The sequence below is a fragment of the Muntiacus reevesi genome, chromosome 18 (assembly GCF_963930625.1).
Source record: "Muntiacus reevesi chromosome 18, mMunRee1.1, whole genome shotgun sequence".
NCBI classification, from domain to species: Eukaryota; Metazoa; Chordata; class Mammalia; order Artiodactyla; family Cervidae; genus Muntiacus; species Muntiacus reevesi.
The window spans coordinates 25,002,320-25,023,221 of record NC_089266.1 but is presented as its reverse complement, the minus strand read 5'-3'; the positions used below and the strand labels follow the sequence as shown (position 1 = coordinate 25,023,221).

General features: G+C 46.3%; 1 protein-coding gene and 1 non-coding gene across 4 annotated transcripts; one reads left to right on the top strand and one right to left on the bottom strand.

Moving 5' to 3' along the window:
* Positions 1 to 148: 148 nt before the first annotated feature.
* On the top strand, positions 149 to 4,481 carry GNGT2 (G protein subunit gamma transducin 2). Of its 3 annotated transcripts, none has more exons than XM_065909658.1 (3): positions 149 to 319; positions 2,174 to 2,279; positions 2,739 to 4,481. In XM_065909658.1, the coding sequence occupies exons 2-3, from the start codon at positions 2,196 to 2,198 to the stop codon at positions 2,862 to 2,864; spliced, it is 210 nt and encodes a 69-aa protein (XP_065765730.1). In that variant the 5' UTR covers positions 149 to 319; positions 2,174 to 2,195; the 3' UTR covers positions 2,865 to 4,481. The 3 variants fall into 3 exon arrangements, with proteins under 3 accessions (XP_065765730.1, XP_065765729.1, XP_065765731.1); XM_065909657.1 differs by having other exon boundaries at positions 149 to 501; XM_065909659.1 differs by lacking the exon at positions 149 to 319 and adding an exon at positions 754 to 1,037.
* An 11,366-nt stretch (positions 4,482 to 15,847) lies between these two features.
* On the bottom strand, positions 15,848 to 15,919 carry TRNAQ-UUG (transfer RNA glutamine (anticodon UUG)). Its single transcript has one exon. It is a non-coding gene; the product is annotated as a tRNA-Gln (tRNA).
* Between the last annotated feature and the right edge of the window lie 4,983 nt (positions 15,920 to 20,902).

Below are 20,902 nucleotides of genomic sequence, written 5' to 3'. Positions count from 1 at the left end.
TGGGAGACAGGAGGAAGGGGGCTGGCCTGCTCTGGGAGGTGGAGATGGATTTTCCACTCATGGAAGGGGAGGAAAGGGCAGAGGGTGGGGGTTTCCTTGGGAAGCTCGGGATGAGTCACCAAGAGACAGGGGACTGGAGGGTGGAGAGGATATGGAGACGGGTCATGCTGGGGGCCCACAGGGCGGTGGTGCCGCAACAATGGAAAACGGCCGATGCAGCAGCCAGAGGAACCAGGCAGGACACTGAGAAGACACAACCAGAGGTCCCCTGAGAAGTGTTGTCAAGCCTCCGAAGGGTTACCTGCAATGAAGATCTGGTGTACGTACATGCTCTGTGCCTGGTGGAGGCAAGACAAGATGAAATTGACCAAGTGGAGTGTAAGGGACTGAGATTAGACAACAGGAAGGACTTGGCTTTGAGAAGCACCAGGTTTAAATTCCAGATTAACACGTCAGTCATAGGAAGCAACAGTGGCCAGAGCACCGAGCCTGCTTCAGGAGGTATGTGCTCCATTTCCTGAATTCACAAGAGACTCAGACTGGATGATGTCCGGGGTCCTGTCCTGATCTCAAACTCTTAGAGCTCAGAGCTGTCAGTGGGACTTGATTCCTGGAGTAAGGGAAGTTAGGGGGGACTCTGGGCCTCCTCCCTGCCCCTCTCACTGGGGAGTCTGTCATTCTAAAGTCAGGAAAATAAAACAATCCCTCACTGACCACATTGGTCCCTTAAAATCTGCTCTTTGAGAGGGTCCCTTGTCACTGGACAGGCGTCAGGCTGAGCAGAAGCTCAGTGACTGTTAAATGGCATAGCCCTTGGGTGGTCCTGGGAGGAGACCGAGAGAGAGATCAGGATGTGAGCCCTGTCCTCAGGGACTGCTGAGGGAGACACGTATGCCGGGCTTAGAGGGAAGCGTGGAGACAAGAAGCGTGGACACAGGTGTTGGCGGTGGCCGTGGCCCCTAGCTGACGGGCATAGCAGCCTGAGTACGTTTTCATGGAACGAGTGAATGAAATTTGAGCTCGGAGAACCTTGTAAGGTGAAATGGTGGGGCTTGAGTGAGGGACACAAAGGCTTCTCGGATGAGAAAAGTTAGGAGCTGGTGTAGGACTTGCCTCATTGGAAATAGTCTCAGGGCAGGCTCAGATGTAGGGGAGGAGAGGGCTTGGGAGAAAAGATGGGAAGGGGAGCAGGCAGGGCTGGAGGGTAAGAACAGGGAAATGGGCTCTAAGCCAGAGGGGTCACTATAGGAAAGGGGCTGATTCGGGGGGGCAGGTTGCCTGCAGTGGTGGTAGTCTGGAAGGCTCAAGCTGCTGGATGGGCTTAGAACCTTGAGCCTATGATCAGCTTAGGCATCAGAGATTTGGGCTTCCAGACCATCTGCTTTGTCTAAAGACTTTCAGCTGATGAGGAGTTAGGAGGCTCAAACGCCTTCGTCTGGGTCTTGAAGTGCACGCTCTTTCTTGGCAGGTGAGCGGGTCTGAGGTTGCACTGGACTGGGATCTAGTCTTAGAATTATTGAGGTTAGGCACCAGGCAGGCCTTCCTGATAACCCTGTGGTAGTGATAATGATGTGTTTATTATGTGTCAGGCAGTGTGTTAAAATATTCTACATACATTATTATTATTTTCTTAATCCTCACAATAATCATATAAGGTAGGTACCATTATTATACCACTTTGCAGATGGGGAAGCGAAGGTTGAAGGAGGACAAGCAACAGCTTGGAAGCTGCCAAGTCACAATCGGAATTGGGGTCTGGCAGACTGCAGAGCCTTTCTCTTACCACTAGGGTAGTCTTTCTTCTGACAGGACCTGAATTTTCCTGAAAACCACCTAATGAACTACCTGTGTTGTTAGGTGCAGCAATAACTTTGCTTCCCAAACCTGTCTCACTGAAAGAAACTGCTCTTCTCTCCCTTCTCCATGCTCCGATCCCCATTTTCCCCATAGACAGATCTTATCTAAGGGCATAGACTGTGTGTGCCTCCCCCATCCTCTCCTCCTGAGCCTAGCTCACAGTCAGGTAGGGGCAGGGGCTGCAGTGAGTCCATGGTAAGCGATGAGAATATATGGTGAGCAGGGAAGAGGTTAGACGTTGAGGTATGGGGAGAGTACAGAAGAGGAGCTGGGGGTGCCCAGGGGATTTACAGTCCTGGGTGTGGATGCTTTCCAGGGCCTGGTCACTCCAGGGCAGGATGGCCCAGGAGCTCAGCGAGAAGGAGCTCTTAAAGATGGAGGTAGAGCAGCTGAAGAAGGAAGTGAAGAACCCAAGAGCTCTGGTGAGCCTCCTCTTTCATTCCCTGCTACCTCTCCTCTATCCCTTTCTGGTCCTCATGGAGACAGGACGCAAAGGAAGGTTTGATGAACAGCAGGATGATGGGACCTTTCCAGGGCAGTAGAAAGAGCAAGAGGTGCCTCTGGAATGGGTTGGGAGGTGGGAGGAGGCAGGGTTTGATCCCACAAAGGTGCCCAAGAGAGAACCTCAGAGCCTGGAGGGCTTGGTGTGCCCAGCTCGGTCCCTGGACTGGGCCTGGCCAAATATCCCTCGCTGGTAAGAGTCAGGCTTTCTGGTTCTGGTCAAGGAACTCATACCCCTCTCACACCTGCCTGTGCCTCTCACCTTTCTCCTCTCCGGCCTCTATCCCCACCCTGCCCAGAAACCTGTTTTCTTGGGACTGAGCAAATCATGAATCCTGAGCAACAGAAAAGGGCTAGAACCATACTCTGCTTTCTCCCAGATTTCCAAAACAGGAAAGGAAATCAAGGATTATGTGGAGGCTGAAGCAGGAAACGACCCTCTTCTTAAAGGCATCCCTGAGGACAAGAATCCCTTCAAGGAAAAAGGCGGTTGTATGATAAGCTGATGGTGCTGGAGCCCTCACCCTGAATGCCTGCCCCTCCTCAGCCCTCTCCCCACCAGAACCCAGTACCCTGGGATGTGCAGGGAACCAGTGGATGTTCACTCTCTCTTAGTCACAGGATGAGTCAAGATGCCCCGCTGCACTCATCGTGAATCCATTCCCCTATTCCACTGTGAACTCTTCTCTCCTATTACCTCCATCACCTGCTGGGTCACTGCTGACCCCACCTGGAAGTGCTCCCAGGAGAGCCTCCCTGGCTCAGGACACAATTCCCTGAGAGCCTGGACAGACCTTGGGAAACAGCTAATTCTCCTTAAAACTCCTCCTACTCCCCCCTCCGCTGACTACCTAGGAACCAGCATTTCCATCCAGAGCTTCTGGGTTGAGGATTGAAGCTGGGGGGTTCCTTTGCCCCCCACCTCGTGTCTGGTCCTGTGGACTCCTCCCAGTCATTTAGATAACCCAAGATGGCCTGGTGACAAAAAGAGCTTGTAAAGTCATGATGTCGTGATTTATTGAATATTACTAAGTGTCTGTTCCATGCTGGGCTAGGATAGAAGAGCGAGCAAAATTCAAGTGGCTCTTATTGTCATGGAATCTAGCAGAGAAGACACGAACCAGTTACAATTAAATCAGTAAGTGGTACAGTGGCAAAGGGGGAGTCAAGGCTGGTGTAGGAACACACAGCAGGGGGACACGGGGACATTCAGGGCAATGAACAAGGTCAAAGTGAACTGTTGCAGACAGTTGGGAGGGGAGGGTGAGGACAGACCCAGCAGGGGTAAAACATGGGGCTGGAGAGGAAGATGAAGTCAAATCTAAAGGACGTTGGTGTGAGTTCAGGTAAGAACTTTCTTTTTGATTCTCATTGCAACAGAAAGCTGATGGAGGTATTTATCAGCAGATAAATAAAGCAGAAGGCCAGGCTTTGATTAGCATAAGGGAGGGAGGATCCTGCTTAGGGCTGAAAGACTAATTCCTAGGCCTTGTTAGCAAGTAGATTACTGTCTAAAGAAGCCATAGACAGACATTCATGATACAACGTGTTCAGTGCAATGTCAGAGAAGTCTGTGCGGAGGATGAGGGGGACATAGAGTCCAGAATCCAGCTGAGTGGCTGCATTGCACCCTGGGAGAGAGTGAGATAGATGGGCCCCAGGCTGAACAGTTTCTCCCCTGTGGACAGAAATTCCATAATAGCAGAAACTCCACAAATGCAGGATGATAGAGGAGGCCGGGCCCTGCCCAGATAGGAGATAAAAGACCACATATTCCTCATTCTTGAAATTAAGGAGACCTCCCAGCCTATACATGCATAGAAAGGCTCCTTGGGAGGTCAAAAGAGAGGGGGCATCACCTCATAGTAAGTGATGCAACTACCCATAGGCCTCTTCACTAAAATCTACCTTGGCTAAAAGATGCCCATACACACATGGGAGGACGCGGGATATACCAAATACAGACTCAGAACCAGGCAAAGCAATATGACCGGCCAAAGGAAACCCGGAAGAAATGCCTCATACGTGATTGAAACTACCACAGTGGTGTGACTCCCTCTGAGCCCACCATGTGTCTGTCCACGTGTACTGTACTCTTTTTTCCTCCTAATAAACACTAATTGTTTCACTACTTTCCATCTCTATGTGGGAATTCATTTCTACACAGCTGATGGGCCAGGGTCTTGTCACTGGCCACTGGTTTATGGTGGTCTAGTGGCCAGGACTTAGCGCTCTCACTGCCACTGCCTGACCTCAGTCTCTGGCTGGGAGCTGAAACCCTGCTTCAGGCCGCTGTAGGCCAAGGCCACCTGAGATGGAGAGGACAGGAAAGGCCTCAAAAAGGAGGTGATGCTTGCAGCTGAGTCCTACAGGATGAAGGTGTAAATGGGTGATATAAATCTGGCTGAAGGGACAGTATTAATGGAAGGAAAGATGAAAAGGAGAAGAAAAGAACAAAGGTTTGAATGCAAACACTCATCAGGTCAGAGTTGTTGGAATGTCAAGGGAAAGGCCTAGATATTTAGGATCTGCTGCTAGAGAGGTGGAGTTGCAGGTGATCAGAGGGTTTTGTTTGTCATACTAAACCACCATATCTGTGGGGAGTGAATTGGTAATGTTTGCATCTAGAAGGGTTTTGACAAGGCTTTTGACAAGATTGAAAGGGGAAAGAGTGGAATCAGAGAGAGAATTAAGGAGATGATTGTGAGCTGTGGGAGAAGTGGGTTAGGGCAGAGGCTGTAAGTCTAGAGGGGAAGGTGGGGTGAAGGGTTCTTTGGGAAATGAAGTTTTCAGATCTTGACATCTCATTAAGTGATGGGCGAGGGACAAGAAGTGGTCAAGGATACCAACAAGTTTCTAGCTTGAGGGGTGAGTGAGAAGGATTGAAAGCAAGTATTTGCAAACAAACCTAACATAATACACGCATCTGATTCAGAGCTGCACACTCCCTCAGCCCCTCCCCAGGGGGCCACAGCCCCGGAGCTTGTCCTGCTCCTACCAGTAAGCTCATGGGCCACTGGTCAGAATTCAGGGTCTCCCAGGGACTGTCCACTCCTTTCCCAATTCCACAGTAACCCTGCTTCACCATTCTGCAACCTCAATAACAAATGCAGCCATTCCAATACACTCTGCCCAAGAGCAAAGGAAAAGAAGAGAGGCAAGAAAGAGAAAATATTTAAATACATACATCTTCTAATTTTTTTAAATGAAGAAATGTTAATATTCCAGTAAGAAGGGAAAAACAGATGGGGGCTACAGTCACATGGGTGTAGATCATCAACTATAGCCTCCTTCTTGGTTGGAGTTCTTGGTTCAGGGGCTGATTTCAATCTTCATTCCTCAGGACTCTGAACCCTTATTGAGGATCCAGGTAGAGCAGTGGTTTCTTCTGCTAGCTTGTGTTACCAAAAAAAAACCCAGTCCACTTCTTGGTCAAGCTAAAAGACATAACTAAGCCAAAGAGCAGGAGAAGGATTTATTACTTACAGCACAGTAAAAGAGAACACCAGGGACATTTCCAAAACAGAAATTGGAGAATTTTTAAACTAAGGATACATGCACATTCACGACGTATCCACCAAAATCCAAGCCTGAGTTAATTGAAGTCACAAGGGTCAGAAAATGTCAACAACATCACCTCTTAGGTTCCGGTTGATCTGGTGGTTGAGCACTTCAGGCTAGTTTTTACCAGTGAAACAGACCTGGAAATCTTTACAACTGATACATTATCTTTACTATGGTAACTTGTCTAGCCTGATAATAGTCATTTGTTTTTGCATTCTTCTTTTCCCTTAAGATACATAATTCATGAGACCTGTCCAAAGGCAAGCTCTGTGACCAGGTTTAGATCACAAAATAGCTCAGGCCAAAAAGCTCAGGCTTCTCTTATGTCAAGACAGCCATCCCTGGTTCTCTTTCTCTGGAGACTCCCTACCTATCTTCTTATATCTTTACTCAGGGCTCAGTGCTCCAGGGGTTCTCTTGATTCCACCTATACCCTTCTGACCCCATAAGATATGGTGACAATCATAGGACCTCAAGATCAGTGATGAGCCGAACACCCTGACTCCCTTTTCTGTTTTCCTAGTGCCAGAGGAGCCTTTAGTGGCTGAGGGCAATCCCAGCTTTCACTTGGAAGGAATTAGTATTTTGTGCACTGGTGGCAGCATTCCTTCCTTCATATTAGGAAGTTCAGCAGAGGAGAATTTGGTGTTCTGAGGGTGGGTCATTGAAGTAATCTGAGCCACCCATCTCCAGTTCCACCCCACAGATTCCTGAGCCTTTTGGCTGAAAGGAAGCCCCTGATGGATGTTGTTACTGGTTCAGGTCAGAGCACATCCCGGAGCCTTCTTCACAGCCCATGTTTGGAACACGATGACACCAAACTGGGCCTTCACCAGACCAGTCCTCACTCTGTGAGCCCAACAGCGTCCTGATGATGGACACATGATGAGACCAGCAAAACCCTAGGGAGCTTTGCTTCACGGAAATGGAAGAAGAGGGCAGTGAAAAAGCCAAGCAGGGTGGGTCAGAGGTGTAAGGACTCCAAGCAGAGAATTCTGATGACTCCGAGGAGTAAAATGATGCCAAGCCAGGAAAAAGGGCAGGAGGGATGCCCTTGAACTCCTGATTTCCAGGTCAACTAACATCAAGCTGAATGATTCCCAAGTTTCAAATTCTCTATCACCTTTCTTCCACACTGCACATTCACCAGAGGCTCCCAGAATGGGATTCCCAGGCATCAAAAGGAGGAGAGGGGAAGAGGGGACAGATGATAGTTCATTCCGGACTCAGCTCCTACGGCTGCCTGCAGCTTGAAATCCTGCCTAGTGGATCAGGCAGCTTCACCTCACCCCTGAATGCTGTCTTCTGGACGTCACTCCTGCACCCTTAGGGAGTGGAGTGGGGTGGGGTCTTATCTGCTTGGCATGTTGGGGCCTCAGACAGAGGGCGATTACCCAATCTGGACCTCAGGGCCTCTGGGAAAGTTAGTCAAAGCCCCTGCTGCCTCCTACCAGTTCCCCACCTGAACCTAAGACCAGCTTTTTTTTTTTTTTAAGACCAGCTTTGTGGGTGTATTATTCCCCCTGAGCCGTCACACAGGGCCTCCTGCTTAGGAAGGCCCTTGCTTGGTTTGACACTCTGCTGCCTCCATCTCAAAATTCTTAATTTTTGACTGCAGGTCCTACACTTTCATTCTATCTTGGACCCACAGATTACGTGTCCAGTTCTGTGTGGGGAGACTGAGGCCTCTGCCTAGTGGAGAAGGCAGGATGCTTATCCAGGAGCAAGGTTTAAAGTAGGGTTTAAAATAGACTTGAAATGCTCATACTCCTGGCCCTCCTCCACCATCTCTGAGGGTTAGAAGCTCGGGGCGGGCCGGTAGTGGAGGCGACTCTGCGGTTGGTTCTCAGCATCCCCTTGGCCCCTCTGAATTTTCTCTATCAGACCACGGAAATGGGTGAAGTGGATGACATCACCTGCAGCATCAGAGCTGAGCACACAAAGCAGAGAGGCCAAGAGAGGAGAGAAAGGCCTAGAAGAGCTGCAGACTCTGCCTGCTCCCCATGCTGTCTAACCAGATGCAAATTCTTTAAGAGTCTACCTTCTACCTCCCTCACACATTCCTCTGTTTATCTCTGTGCTCCAACAGCCTTGCACAGAGCTACCCTCACCCTGTGCCCTCCACCCCCACCCCTAGGCTGCTGTGTTTCTCTGTGGCTGCCTCGCTTACCTCCTGTAAAACCAAGCCAGGACTTGTGGGTTAGCTAGCGCCAAGGCCTGTCCCACACCGCAGGGTTGGGGCGGAGGGCCCTGCTTACCCTTGAGGCGTCAGCTCTCCCCACGGCTCCCCCAACCTGTCCCCGGGGCTCCATCAGTGGAGCTTTTCTTAATTCCTCCACCAGGTCCTGCTGTGCTTGAGATACTGTCTGTATCCAGCTGATTCGGATAGAGTCACACTGCTTTCCCATAATCTCTCCTTTATGACTGAATGAATAAGTCATTCAAAATTAGGTAGTTCATGGAATTCTCTCCAGCAGTTATGAAACAGGAGAGGAGGGGGCAGGGTACAACCTTTGAAAGAATGACATAGCCCAGGGGCACAACATAAATTAATTAGAACCAAATGGGTCCAAGATGGCAGACGAGTCAACTTGACTAGATCTTGATCCTCACTATGTGCTCATTGTAACGCAGCAGCAAGCTAAACGACACACCCAGAGGCACCATGACAGTTCCAAGGTCGACCATCAAAGACCAAAAAGTGGGCAGTGGCTCGACACCTGAAAATCCCTGCCCCTTCCCCAAAGTAACTGGAATAATTCTTCCACTCACTGGCCTATGAAATTACCCAGCCCGTGACAACTAACCACACCACATTTCAGGGCTACTGCACTCACCCTCGACGATGGCTCACGCTGTCTGTGGAGAGTGTTTCTCTCTGAATAAAATCCACTTCTTACCTATCACTTTGTATCTCACTGAGTTCTTCCTGCAATGAGATACAAAGAACCTGAGCCTCAGTAAGTCCAGACACCAAGTGAGTGACCCTAATGAAAAGATCACAGGTTCAAGTCCCAAGCAGTGTTTCGGCTAGATTTGAGTCCTGGCCTCCCCAGTTCGAGCGTTAGACTAGGTTTTGGCTGGGTTCAAGTACTGGCACGTGGGATGAAGTCCCAACCTGAATGGTTTCAGTTAGGACTTTGTGCTCCTACTGCAGAGGCATGCGTTCCCTCCCTGGTAGGGGAACTAAGATCCCACATGCCATGTGGCATGACCAAAGGAAAAAGAGAAAATTAGGTAGTGTAGAATCTGAGAGGTATAAAAGGCATGCTATGAACAATCCCTCCCTCCTTTTCTCCTAGACTCTTTCCTGGAGAAACCAATGTTACCCACTTATCAAGTGCGCTCTTAGAGATCTTTTATGCATATGCAAGCCAACACACATAAACATTCTACCCCTTCTTACACAAATGGTAGCACTTACATACTGTTCTGAGCTTTGGTCTGGATTTCTCTGTTTTTTAACCTTACCTAGATGGATTTCATTTACTTTTGTGTCCACATGTACCCCCAAGCCTATAATCTTTCATTTTACTCTCTTTTATTTTATATTTTTTAAATTTTATTTATTTGGCTGTGCCAGGTCTTAGTTGTGACATGCAGTATCTTTGATCTTTAGTTGTGGTATGTGGGATCTAGTTGCCTGACCGGGGATAGAACCCAGGCCCCATGCTTTGGGAGCAGGGAGTCTTAGCCACTGGACCACCAGCAAAGTCCCTCATTTTACGCTCTCTTTTAGTCTTCCATTTATTAGTCAAGTTTCAAGCTCCTCGAGGGAGGGTATCAAGTCTTTGACTTCTGTGTTTTCCAGCACCTAGAACATAGTAGGTGCTCAACGAATGGGTGTGGAATAACTGCGTTGTTCTACTTTATAGGCTTACTATGGGCCAGGCACTGTGTGTTGAGTACACACTATGTCATGTACAAATGAATAAACAAGATAATGAATGGACAGCCCTGGGCATCTAGCAGAAGGAAGAGGCCGGGCTAGGCACAGACCTGACTTCCCTGGAGGTCTGAAGCTCTGCTGGTCCCTCTGCTGGCCACTCCAGGCAAGGACATCCTGTAGGCGATATATTCCAGACAATGCTATCCTTAGGTGCCCTTCAAGGAATAAAACCAGGGGGAAGGGCTCCTTAGACTGTTTGAGAGGTGAAGAGAAAAGTTCTCCCCTCAGATATTGGGACTGGAAACGGAAGGAAATGTGGGGCAGGGGGTGGGGTTGTCTCAGCGAAGCTGAGCTAGTAGGGGAAGGAAGAGGGGATGGCGGTGGGTTCAGAACCATTAGTGTGTGGTTGTGATAGCAACTTAGTAGACTGTGATCAGTTAAAAAAAAAAAATAAATAAAAACCACAGAAAATATGAGTGTACTTTTACATGGAATAAAGGTAAATACTGTTTCTCAAACTTCTATTTCAGCTTCGTGTATGTGTGAACTGGTTGGCAATATAAAACACCTTACTGAGGATCTTGGTACAAACAAAAAAATGGTGAAAGTCACCAGAGAAATTATGAGATTGACCCTGGTGAGTAAGTCCTGAGTGGGCTCAAGGATTCACAGCAGAATCAAACCTCAGGGTGGAAGGCAGGGTACCTCTATCTCAGGGCAGGATCATCCTACACCCTTGAGACAAAGACCTTGAGCTCCCTGACTCCAGGCTTCCAGGCACCAAAAGCTCAAAATTTCTCAAGCCTGTTCCATTGATGGACAGCTCAGATTGTTAAAAAGTTCTTCCTATTTGTCCCTTTAACTTCCACCCGTGAGTGCTCATTCTCTGCCTCTGTTACAACCAAGACTAGGAATAACTAGGCAAATAAACTGACAACTGACAAGTGTCCTGTAAATTTTATTTTCCTTCCCATAATGAGCATTTATTCTTTTCTCAAGAGTCTGAGTTTTTATTATTCTGGTTATCTGTCTAGCAGTTATTGTTACTAAATCTATCGTGGATGGGACACAGAGAAGAGCTTTTTGCTTACGATTTTACCAGCTCTCACAGCACTGCCAGGTAAAAGGCACTGTTATTATCCTTTTACAGATGAGATACAGAATATTGTTTCCAGCTTTACTGAGATATAATTGAAATATAACAATGTATAAGTTTTAGGTGTACAACAGTAATGATTTTATACATTATATACTGCCAGATGATTACCACAATAATTTAGTTAACACATTTAGTTAACATCACCACACAGAGTTACCATTTCAGAGCATCTAAACTTCTTACCCAAATGCAGTCACCCAGTTAGCAGCAGGATGAAATTTATCAGTGCTTTTGTGTGACCCCTAGAATCGAACCCGATCCTCTGAATATGGTTCAGATGGCTCAGAACTGAGAGAGGAGCTTTATCCTGACTCCCTCTCTGCGGACAAACTTAGTTGTGGTTTTTTTTTTGTGGACAAACTTTGATCTCAGATTCCTCATCTATGACCAGGGCAGAAACATGTCTCTAGGCAGGTACTTTTTGACTTTTTTGTTTATTGTCTTTTTTTTTTTTTTTTAGTTCTACCACTTTATTGCTACCAACCCATCTTCCTCCACCCTTGTGCACACATGCTCAGTCATATAATCCCATGGACTTCAGCCCGCCAGACTCCTCTGTCCATGGACTTTTCCAGGCAAGAATACTGGAGTATTGTCTTGTTTTTTAATTTATTTTATTGAAGTATAGTTGATTTACAACGTTAATTTCTGCTGTATAGCAAAGTGATTTAGTTACACACATATATATTAATACATTCTTTTTCATATTCTTTTCCACTATGGTTTATCACAGGACACATTTTAAAAAATAATTTTATTTATCTTTGGCTGTGCTTTGGGCTTTATCTTTGGTCTTCATTGCTGCACAGGCTTTTCTCTAGTTGCTGCAAGTGGGAGCTACTCTCTCGGTGTACTGTGTGGGCTTCTCATTGTGGTGGCCTCTCTTGCTGAGGTGGCGTGTGATCTCGATAGTTGCTGTTCCGGGGCTCTAGAGTTAAAGGCTCAATAGCTGTGCCACACGGGCTAAGTTGCTCCACGGCATGTGGGATCTTCCCAGACCAGGGATCAAACCCACATCTCCTGCATTGGCAGGAGGATTCTTTACCACTGAGCCACCGGGGAAGCCCCTATCACAGGATACTGACTACAGGTCCCTGTGCTATACGGTAGGACTCTGTTGTTTATCACTTTTTGACTTTTTATTTTTATTTTGTTTCTTTAGTTCTACCAGTTTATTGCTACCAACCCATCTCCCTTCACTCTTGTGCACACATGCTCAGTTATGTAATCCCATGGACTTCAGCCCGCCAGACTCCTCTGTCCATGGATTTTTCCAAGCAAGAATACTGGAGTGGGTTGCCATTTCCTTCTCCAACTTTTTGACTTTTTAAACTGAGAAATATAACACAGGTTCAGAATAGTGCATACAACATAATGTGCATTTTAACAAAAATTTGTAAGTGAACAATTTATGTAGCTTCCACCCAAGAACAAAAAATACAATAGTATCAGTACCCCTGGAAGACCACAGCCCTCTCTCTTCCCCAAAATATTCCATACCCTCACTTACATGTGAATTACTTCTTTGCTTGGCTGGATGATTTTACTATTTAAGTTTACAGCTCTAGACAATAAGTTTTTCCTGTTTAGAAATTTTAAACAAATGGAATAATTCATTATTTACCCTTTCCTACCTATCTTCTTTTGTAGCATGGAGTTGTCCATTTGTTTTGTTGCTATGTGATGTGTGGCCTTACTGCAAATTATTCATCCATTCTACTGTAGGTAGACATTTGAGTTCCAATTTTTGGCTATCATGTTGACAAAAACACTCTTACACATGTCTCTAAGTGCACAGAAGCAAACATTTCTGTGGCTATATGTTGTTGTTGTTCAGTCACTAAGTGGTGTATGACTCTTTGTGACCCCATGGACTGCAGCATGCTATACTTCCCTGTCCTTCACCATCTCCTGGAGTTTGCTCAAACTCATGTCCATTGAGTCGGTGATGCCATCCTACCATCTCATCCTCTGTCGTCCCCTTCTCCTCCTGCCCTCAATCTTTCCCAGCATCAGGGACTTTTCCAATGACTTGGCTCTTTGTATCAAGTATTGGAGTTTCAGCTTCAGCATCAGTCCCTTCCAATGAACATTCAAGGTTGATTTCCTTTAGGATTGATTGGTTTGATCTTGCTGTCCAAGGGACTCTCAAGAGTCTTCTCCAGCATCACTATTTGAAAGCATCGATTCTTCCATGTTCAGCCTTCTTTATGGTCCAACTCTCACATCCATAGATGACTACAGGAACAACCATAGCTTTGACTATACAGACCTTTGTAGGCAAAGTGATGTCTGCATTTTAATATGCTGTCTAGGAATAAATACACTGTCTAGGGCTTTCCTGGTGGCACAGATGGTAAAGAATCCACCTGCAATTTGGGAGACCTGGGTTCGATACCTGGGTTGGGAAGATCCCCTGGAGAAGGGAACAGCTTCCTATTCTAGTATTCTTGCCTGGAGAATTCTATGAACAGAAGACCCTGCAAGGCTAGAGTCCATGGGGTCACAAAGAGTTGGACACGACTGAGAGAACTTCATTTCTTTCAGGAGAATTGGGCTTCCCAGGTGGCACTAGTGATAAAGTACTCGCCTGCCAATGAAGGAGATGTAAGAGACTCAGGTTTGATCCCTGGGTTGGGAAGATCCCCTGGTGTAACACACACCAGCATCGTAACCTGAAGAATCCCACAGACTGAGGAGCCCCCTGAGGTGGCTGCAGTCCATAGGGTCACAAAGAATCAGACACAACTGAAGCGACTTAACACACACACACACGAGTAAAATTGCCAGATTACAGGGTATGATATCTTCAGCTTCTCACCGACTTACTCCTCTTGAGAATTCACAGTATTCCATAATCTCGGTAACATTCAGCATGTGCTGTATGCTTAGTCGCTCAGTCATGTCCAACTTCCGGCAAGAATACTGGAGTGGGTTGTCATGCCCTCCTCCAGGGCATCTTCCCAACCCAGTGATCGAACTCTGGTCTCCGCATTGCAGGCAGCAGATTCTTTGCCATCTTAGCCACCACGGAAACCCAGCATTCAGCATAGTCAATCTGGTAAGTGTGTAATAGTATCTCACTGGGCTTTTAATTTGCATTTTCTTGATGACTAGTGCGTTCCATCTTCTCATATGTATCGAGTATTTTGGATTTCCTTTTTTTTTTTTTTTAATGAAGTGTCAGTTAAAGTCTTGTAATTTTCCATTAGGTTTCTTTTTTTCTTATTTAATTTTAGGAGTTTTTAATATACTCTAGATACAAATTGTCAGTTTTGCATTACAAATATATTTTCCTTTTCTATGGCTTAATTTTTCACTTCCTTATTGGGGTCTTTTGATAAGAACATAGAATATCATATTGATATGGTGATATATATCAAGATTTTAGAATCTTTTGTGTCTTAAGAAGACTTTCTCTACCCTGAGGTCATGAAGATATTCCCCTGAGTTGTACTCCAAAACTTTATTGCTTCTTTTCACATTAAAGTCTATAATTCATCTAGAATGTATTGCTGTGTTATTGTAAACTGGGAGGAATTTGATTTCATATTTTTCCATATGGACACTCAATGATCCCAGAATACTTTATTGAAAAAAGGCCCTTTTCCCACCGCTCTGTTGTACTATATTTATCATAGATCACTGTCCAAGTACGTGCGCATCTGTATCTGGGCTCTCTATTCTGTCCTACTCCTATGTCTTTCTCTGCCCTAGTACCACACTGTCTTAATTCCTACAGCTTAAGAGTTGATAATAAACTTTAATATTTGATAGTGCAGATCCTCCCACCTCTCATGCCTAGGTATTTTTGAAGCTGGGATCGCCCATACACACAAATCCATTCAAATGTTTAAGCAGTGTGTGGGGTGGGGTGGGGAGGAAGGGTGCTCAGGATGAGAGAAAGGAAGAGCAGAGCGAGTATTCTGTTTCCATGGCATTCTCCCAAGGCGCGGGACCACATAATCACAGTGCCAGTCACCCTGTAGGGAGATCACAAATGCGTCAGCGGGCTCCCTCGTCACTTATTCCCGAGAGACAGACAGCTCTTAAAACCCAGATACCAACCCAGAAGACAACACTATATTCGCTTCTCTTCGCGGCTATCCCAGAAGTACAACCTTTCCTGCAAATCACGTGCGCGTGCTCAGCACCCAAATACTGATCCTGGACAAATTCGCCAAAAGAGATTCGCTCAACCTTGTGGGTGAATCCCACGGAGATTCCTATCGTCTGCTCGGGAGAAACAGCCCATAGATACGACGAGAAACCGCTGGCAGATAGCCTGACCGGCCGAAACGGGCTGAAGAACGGATTCCTTGACTAAGGGAGTTTTTTTTTCCCGACCGAAAGACAAACAACCTCCAAGTCGGCCGTCCGTGTGGCGGACAATCCAGACAGACACATTTCAGTATCAGAGCGGCTTCCGGGCGGAGCGATCCCCAAACACACGCCGGTTACTCCCTCACCCTCGGCTCGCGCGGGCCATTTAGTTCCCAGCTATCGGAGCAGAATGTTTGGCACGGTAGCCAATGGGAGGAAAGATTTCAGGCAGCTTGCGCGGGCAGGGGGCGTCTCCTAGACCCGAAGCCTGCTGCCGCTCCCCGCCGGAAGCAGGATGCTGGAGACCCTCCGGGCGCCTTTGGCAGTCCTTACGGGGTCAAGTCCCGCTCCGAGCCCCACAGACACGCTTACTTTTCCGCCCGGGCTCTTGCGCATGCGTGCGGCAACCTTCAAGCCGACCCTGAAAAGAACGCATCTTTTCGAGGGAGCCTAAACCGCGGTCCGATAGGTCACTGGGGAGAAGGCACAGCACAAGATATCCACTACCGCCGGAGGCCTCCAAAATAGGAGTTGCAGAACCAAAAGGTTTGGTGAGGTCCCACCGAGATTTGAACTCGGATCGCTGGATTCAAAGTCCAGAGTGCTAACCATTACACCATGGGACCTGCTGGCTGCTTTAGGCGGCCGGGAGTCTTCTCAAGCCACATAGCGGGCGCGTGAGGCTGCCTTTGGAAAGCAGTAGCAGATGCCCAGTGTCCGCCGGCGCTGAACTGTGGGCTCTGGGCCCCGAGCCGCAGGAGCGGGCCACAGCGAAGCGGCGAGGGCTTCTGCATCCCCGGCGTCCCATACATTTCCGGTCCCGGGGTGTCATTGCTTGTCGCCTCTCTCTCTCTGCTCTCCCCCAAGGGTCCTCACCGAGTTTGGGGGAGCACGGAATGCTGCATGCTGACGGGATCGGTCTTAGCAATGCTGGACCTGAGAGGGCCGGCTCGGACCTCCAGCTCTCGAGCAGGAGGCTTGGCGCTCCCATCCTGGGCTTCGTGTTGTTTATTTATTTACGCAGAAGGTGCTCTGGATAGGTTATCTTGGCGGAGCCGGGAGGGAAGCCGACTGGCACGTGGGGCGAATGCGGTTCAAGGCCCTGGTGCCCCGAGCGCGAATCGCTGCCAGGAAGTGCGCCGCACCTGATTCCTTGGCGTTCCACGTGGCTAGAGCGCCAAGAAATTAGTACAGAACGTCTCATTTCCACTTCCCTCTCTTAGTGGATGGTTCCTTCTAACAAAATTAGAAGCAGATCAGTGAAAGATAGTCGATTTTGGACTTTCTTATAAGTTTTAGTTAAGGTGTAAATGGATAGTGTCTCCTAAGGTCGATCTGGCGATAGATAATTTTATAGGCCATTTGCTCAGCAGTTTCACTTTTGGAACTTGACGCTTAGGGACTACTAGGATGAGTGCCAGTTGGTCAAGAATGTTCTCAGCTGTGTGGTTTATAATAGTAAAGAATAAAAATAAATGTCCATCGTGTGAAAATTGATTAAATAAATGTTGACAATATCTATACAATACATACTGTGCAAGAATTTAGGGGAAAAATTATTGTATTGGCATGAAAAGATACACTGTCCTAAATAAACCAAAACAAAAATCTACTTACCAATTAGTGTGTGTAATAAAATCTCACTTAACACACAAACAGAAAAGCTGAATATATACAGATACAATGAATATTTGCCCTGGGTCATATGATTTCTTGAGGGATTCAACACTGTATGGGACTGGCTGACAGCAGAACTGTGTGACATACTCACTCTCCAGGCTCCTGGCTGCCAGAGTGAAAGTGTGTGTCCTTACCCTGGGCAACTGGACTTAGAATCCAGAAGCAGGAACATTTTAGAACTTAGCTGGCTGCTGGTGGTGGCTGTGATGCCAGGTATCAGAGGCAGTGATGGCAGCCATGCCGTATCCACTGACAGCAGACGCGGCATCCTTTGTAGATTGTCCAGGATCCTGACCTTGGCAGGTTCCTGGTTGCCTAGTTTCCCTTCATTCTTGCCCATCTTTCTGAATTTGCTTTCCCTCTGCTGTTATGAACTATGTAAGGTCCTTCTAATAAGCCCCTTTTCTATGGAAGGTACCTAAAGTCCTTTTCTGTTACATATAGTCAAGAACCTGCTTAGTCCAAATCCAAAAAAGTCTGTTGATGACAGTTATCTCCTGGGAATAAATTTATGAAGACCTTTTCTTTTTTTTTCCCCCCGTATATAACTCTTATATATTGTTAGAAGAAACATTAATGATTTTCCTTTTTGAAGAAATAACCAAATTCCCCTTGAGTTTCTATGGTGAGATAAGGGTATCCCTCTCTCGAGGCTGGAGTGACATAATATCTCCTTGACTTAACATCAAATGACTTGGGCAGCTCTGGACCTCAGCCTTCCTGTCTAGTTTCTTCTTGCAAGGGTTCAGTACAGGCTAAAGTGTATTGCAATTAATTTTTCAAAAGCTACTGCAGAAACTCCTAAAGGGTGATGATTATATCCTTTGAAAGTATATGCATAGTTCCTCTCTCCAGTGTAAAGGAGAAGGATTCACTGCCCTCCTATTCCCACTTCTCCCACTCTAGTCCCTAGTTCTTCTTTTGCAATTCCCTCCACCTTCTTTCTCAGCTTGAACAAAACCTTAGCGGTCCTACTTTCTCATTCCCTGAGGGATGTAAAAGAATCATCTCTCTTACAACTTTTGTCATGACTCATTGGAATTATAAGAAACTGTGTTCTGTGACTCAGTCTCTCCCATCTTCCTTCCCTCTCCTTGGTCAGGCTATGAGTTACTTGGGACTTGCTTATCTTTGAGCGTGGCTAGTGTCTTAACAGACATGTTCCCTGAACCCCATTAGAGGGCACAGGGGAACTTAGGAAGAAGAAACAACAATCTAGTTTTGTGTTCAGAGACCCTTTAGCATCACACATACATACACACTATATATTTTTTTATTATATTTATTTTTTTAATACATATATATTTAAAATATACATTATATATATATTTTAAAATACACTTTTATTTACATATATATATATAAAGGATAACAGAGACAACATGTAATCTCCCTGGCCCAGTATAACTAGTTTCTTTTAACCCGCCATGTGTGACATCCTAAATATGGCATCTCATGGCGTCTTTGAGGATAGACTCTCAAGCCTCCACAAGGTGGCTCCTGAGCTAGGGGACTTCAGGGCTCTGCTGGAGGTGGGGTTAGCGTAGCTTCAGCTGTGGCACCTGTGACTGAGGGCTGAACTGGGGCAGATTGTACCCCAGAAAGTACAATGAGGCCAGGGTTTAAGAAAACAGGGGTGAAGTCCAGGATTAGGAACTTTAAAGATATTCTCCCATCTCTTATGAGCCTGTAAGTGAACAGACCATGGAGTAGGGACGATAATGCTTTGAGTGGTCAAGGTAGAAAGTGTTCATATTCACTCTCAAGCCTGTGTTCAGTCCATTTCCTATAACCATGCTTCGATGCTCTCAGTTAACTGGGATAGAATGAGCCTTGCTCTTTTTCCTGGCCACCCAGTATAGGTGAGATCTGCCACAAGTCACTATCTTGCCTTGCGAACCCTGATTATGCCAGGGAAGCCACCAGTGCCGACTTGTGCAGGGTGACATGGCCTGAGTCTCCACTGGCCACATCCCAACCCTTCCTGTCCAGCCCCCTGCTCTGAGCCTGGCATTCCCCAGGCTCTGATGAGGAAATCTGAGCCACTTCATTTTTTTCTGGCTGCCCTGGGTCTTCATTGCTGCATGTTGGCTTTCTCTAGTTGCAGCAAGTGGGGGCTACTCTCTAGCTGTGGTGTGCGGACTTCTTTTTGTGGAGGCTTTTATTGCTCTAGGGCACGTGGGCTTCAGTAGTTGTGGTCCCCTGGCTCTAGAGTGCAAGCGCAATAATTGTGGTTACATGGGCTTAGTCACTCTGTGGCTTGTGGGATCTTCCCAGATCAGGGATCGAATACGTGTATCCTGCTTTGGCAGGTGGATTCTTCACCACTGAGCCACCAGGGAAGCCCTCCACCTCTTTTTAAAAATCATTTTATTGAGATATTTATGTTAAGGAAAATGCACATACCTTAACTGAAGAAATCAATTATGTTTTACAAATGTATACATTTGTATGATCACCGACTAGATCAAGATATAGGACATTTCCATCACTCCAGAAAGTTCTCTGATCCTTTTTTCCAGTCTTTACTGAAATCACTACTCTGGTTTCTATTATCAGAAATTAGTTTTGCCTATTATTATAGTATACATATACTGTTTTGCGGTATCTTTTGTGTCTGGCTTCCGTGGTGGCTCCAATAGTAAAGAATCTCCCTGCAACGCAGGAGACCGGGGTTCAATCCCTGGGTTGGAAAGACCCTGGAGAAGGAAATGGCAACCCACTCCAGTATTCTTGCCTGGAGAATCCCATGGATAGAGGAGCCTGGCAGGCTACAGTCCATGGGGTCACAAAGAGTTAGACACGACTGTGCAATGACCACTTCACTTCACTTCTTTTGCTAAACATTTTTTCAAGATTCATCCATGTCATTTTATATACTAGCAGTATGATTTTCAGTGCTGAGTATTCCATTCTATGAATATACCAGTTTGTTCATTCATTTTTCAGTTGATGGACATTTGAGTTGTTTCCAGTTTGAACCTAATGTATCTGGATCCTTTGTCAAATATTTATACTGAAGATATTTTCTTCCAGTCTATGGCTTGTCTTTCTACTTTCTTAATAGTGTCTTTTGGGGAATTTTCTGGTGGTCCAGTGGTTAAGACTCCACCTTTTCACTGCTGAATGCCTGGGTTTGATCCCTGGTCGAGGAACTAAGATCCCACGAGCCACACAACCAAGGAAAAATAGTGTCTTTTGTTTAGCAGAAGGTTTTAGTTTCAATCAAGTCGAAATTATTCTTTTTATTAGTACCTGTGTTCTTACATGCGGAGATCAGGGATATTTCCAAGCACATGGGATAGAGGGGCTTGTGCAGTTATACAGACTACTCAATTACATAATGAAAACTGATAATACCTTGGTAAAATTTAAAGAGGTTTCAGGGATATAGGTTTTATATAGCAGACTTGTCTGAAGCTGGAATAGGGAGGCTGAAGGCCAGAAAGGTAGTTGAAGCATCCAGACAAAGGATTAAGAAAAAGAGCTGTATATAGACAAAAACACTGTGAAGGTCATTAGGTGTAGGTTTGAGCAGAAAAACTGGGGTAGACAGCAGTGACTTCCTTGGAAGCTGATCCTGAAACTGTTGCTGGGGTCTGGAACACAGACTATGGGCCTAGCAAGACTGTAGGATATCAATATCAATATCAACATCAATATTAATAATGGCAAATGGTAGGAAAAAAACAGGATGTTGGCACGTGTTGGTGATTTCTTGCCATCTTCATGATGGTCGTGTGATACAGAGGAGTTTTAGGCTGAGGCAGCCTGTTTTAAAGCACGTGTACTATGGCTTTGCTAAGAGTGGCTTGCAATCCAGGTTTACTGGGTGTCCTGGAATGTGGAGCCTTTAGGACTAGAAAAGCTAAAATCTACCTCCCGGGAGAAAGCACCAGCAGAGACAGAAGATTTAGCAGGAGACCCGC

Bases quoted from the DNA above. Each gene is read 5' to 3' on its own strand.
- GNGT2 (XM_065909658.1), top strand. From the start codon at position 2,196: ATGGCCCAGGAGCTCAGCGAGAAGGAGCTCTTAAAGATGGAGGTAGAG. The intron at 2,280-2,738 runs GTGAGCCTCCTC...GCTTTCTCCCAG, and splicing joins TGAAGAACCCAAGAGCTCTG to ATTTCCAAAACAGGAAAGGA.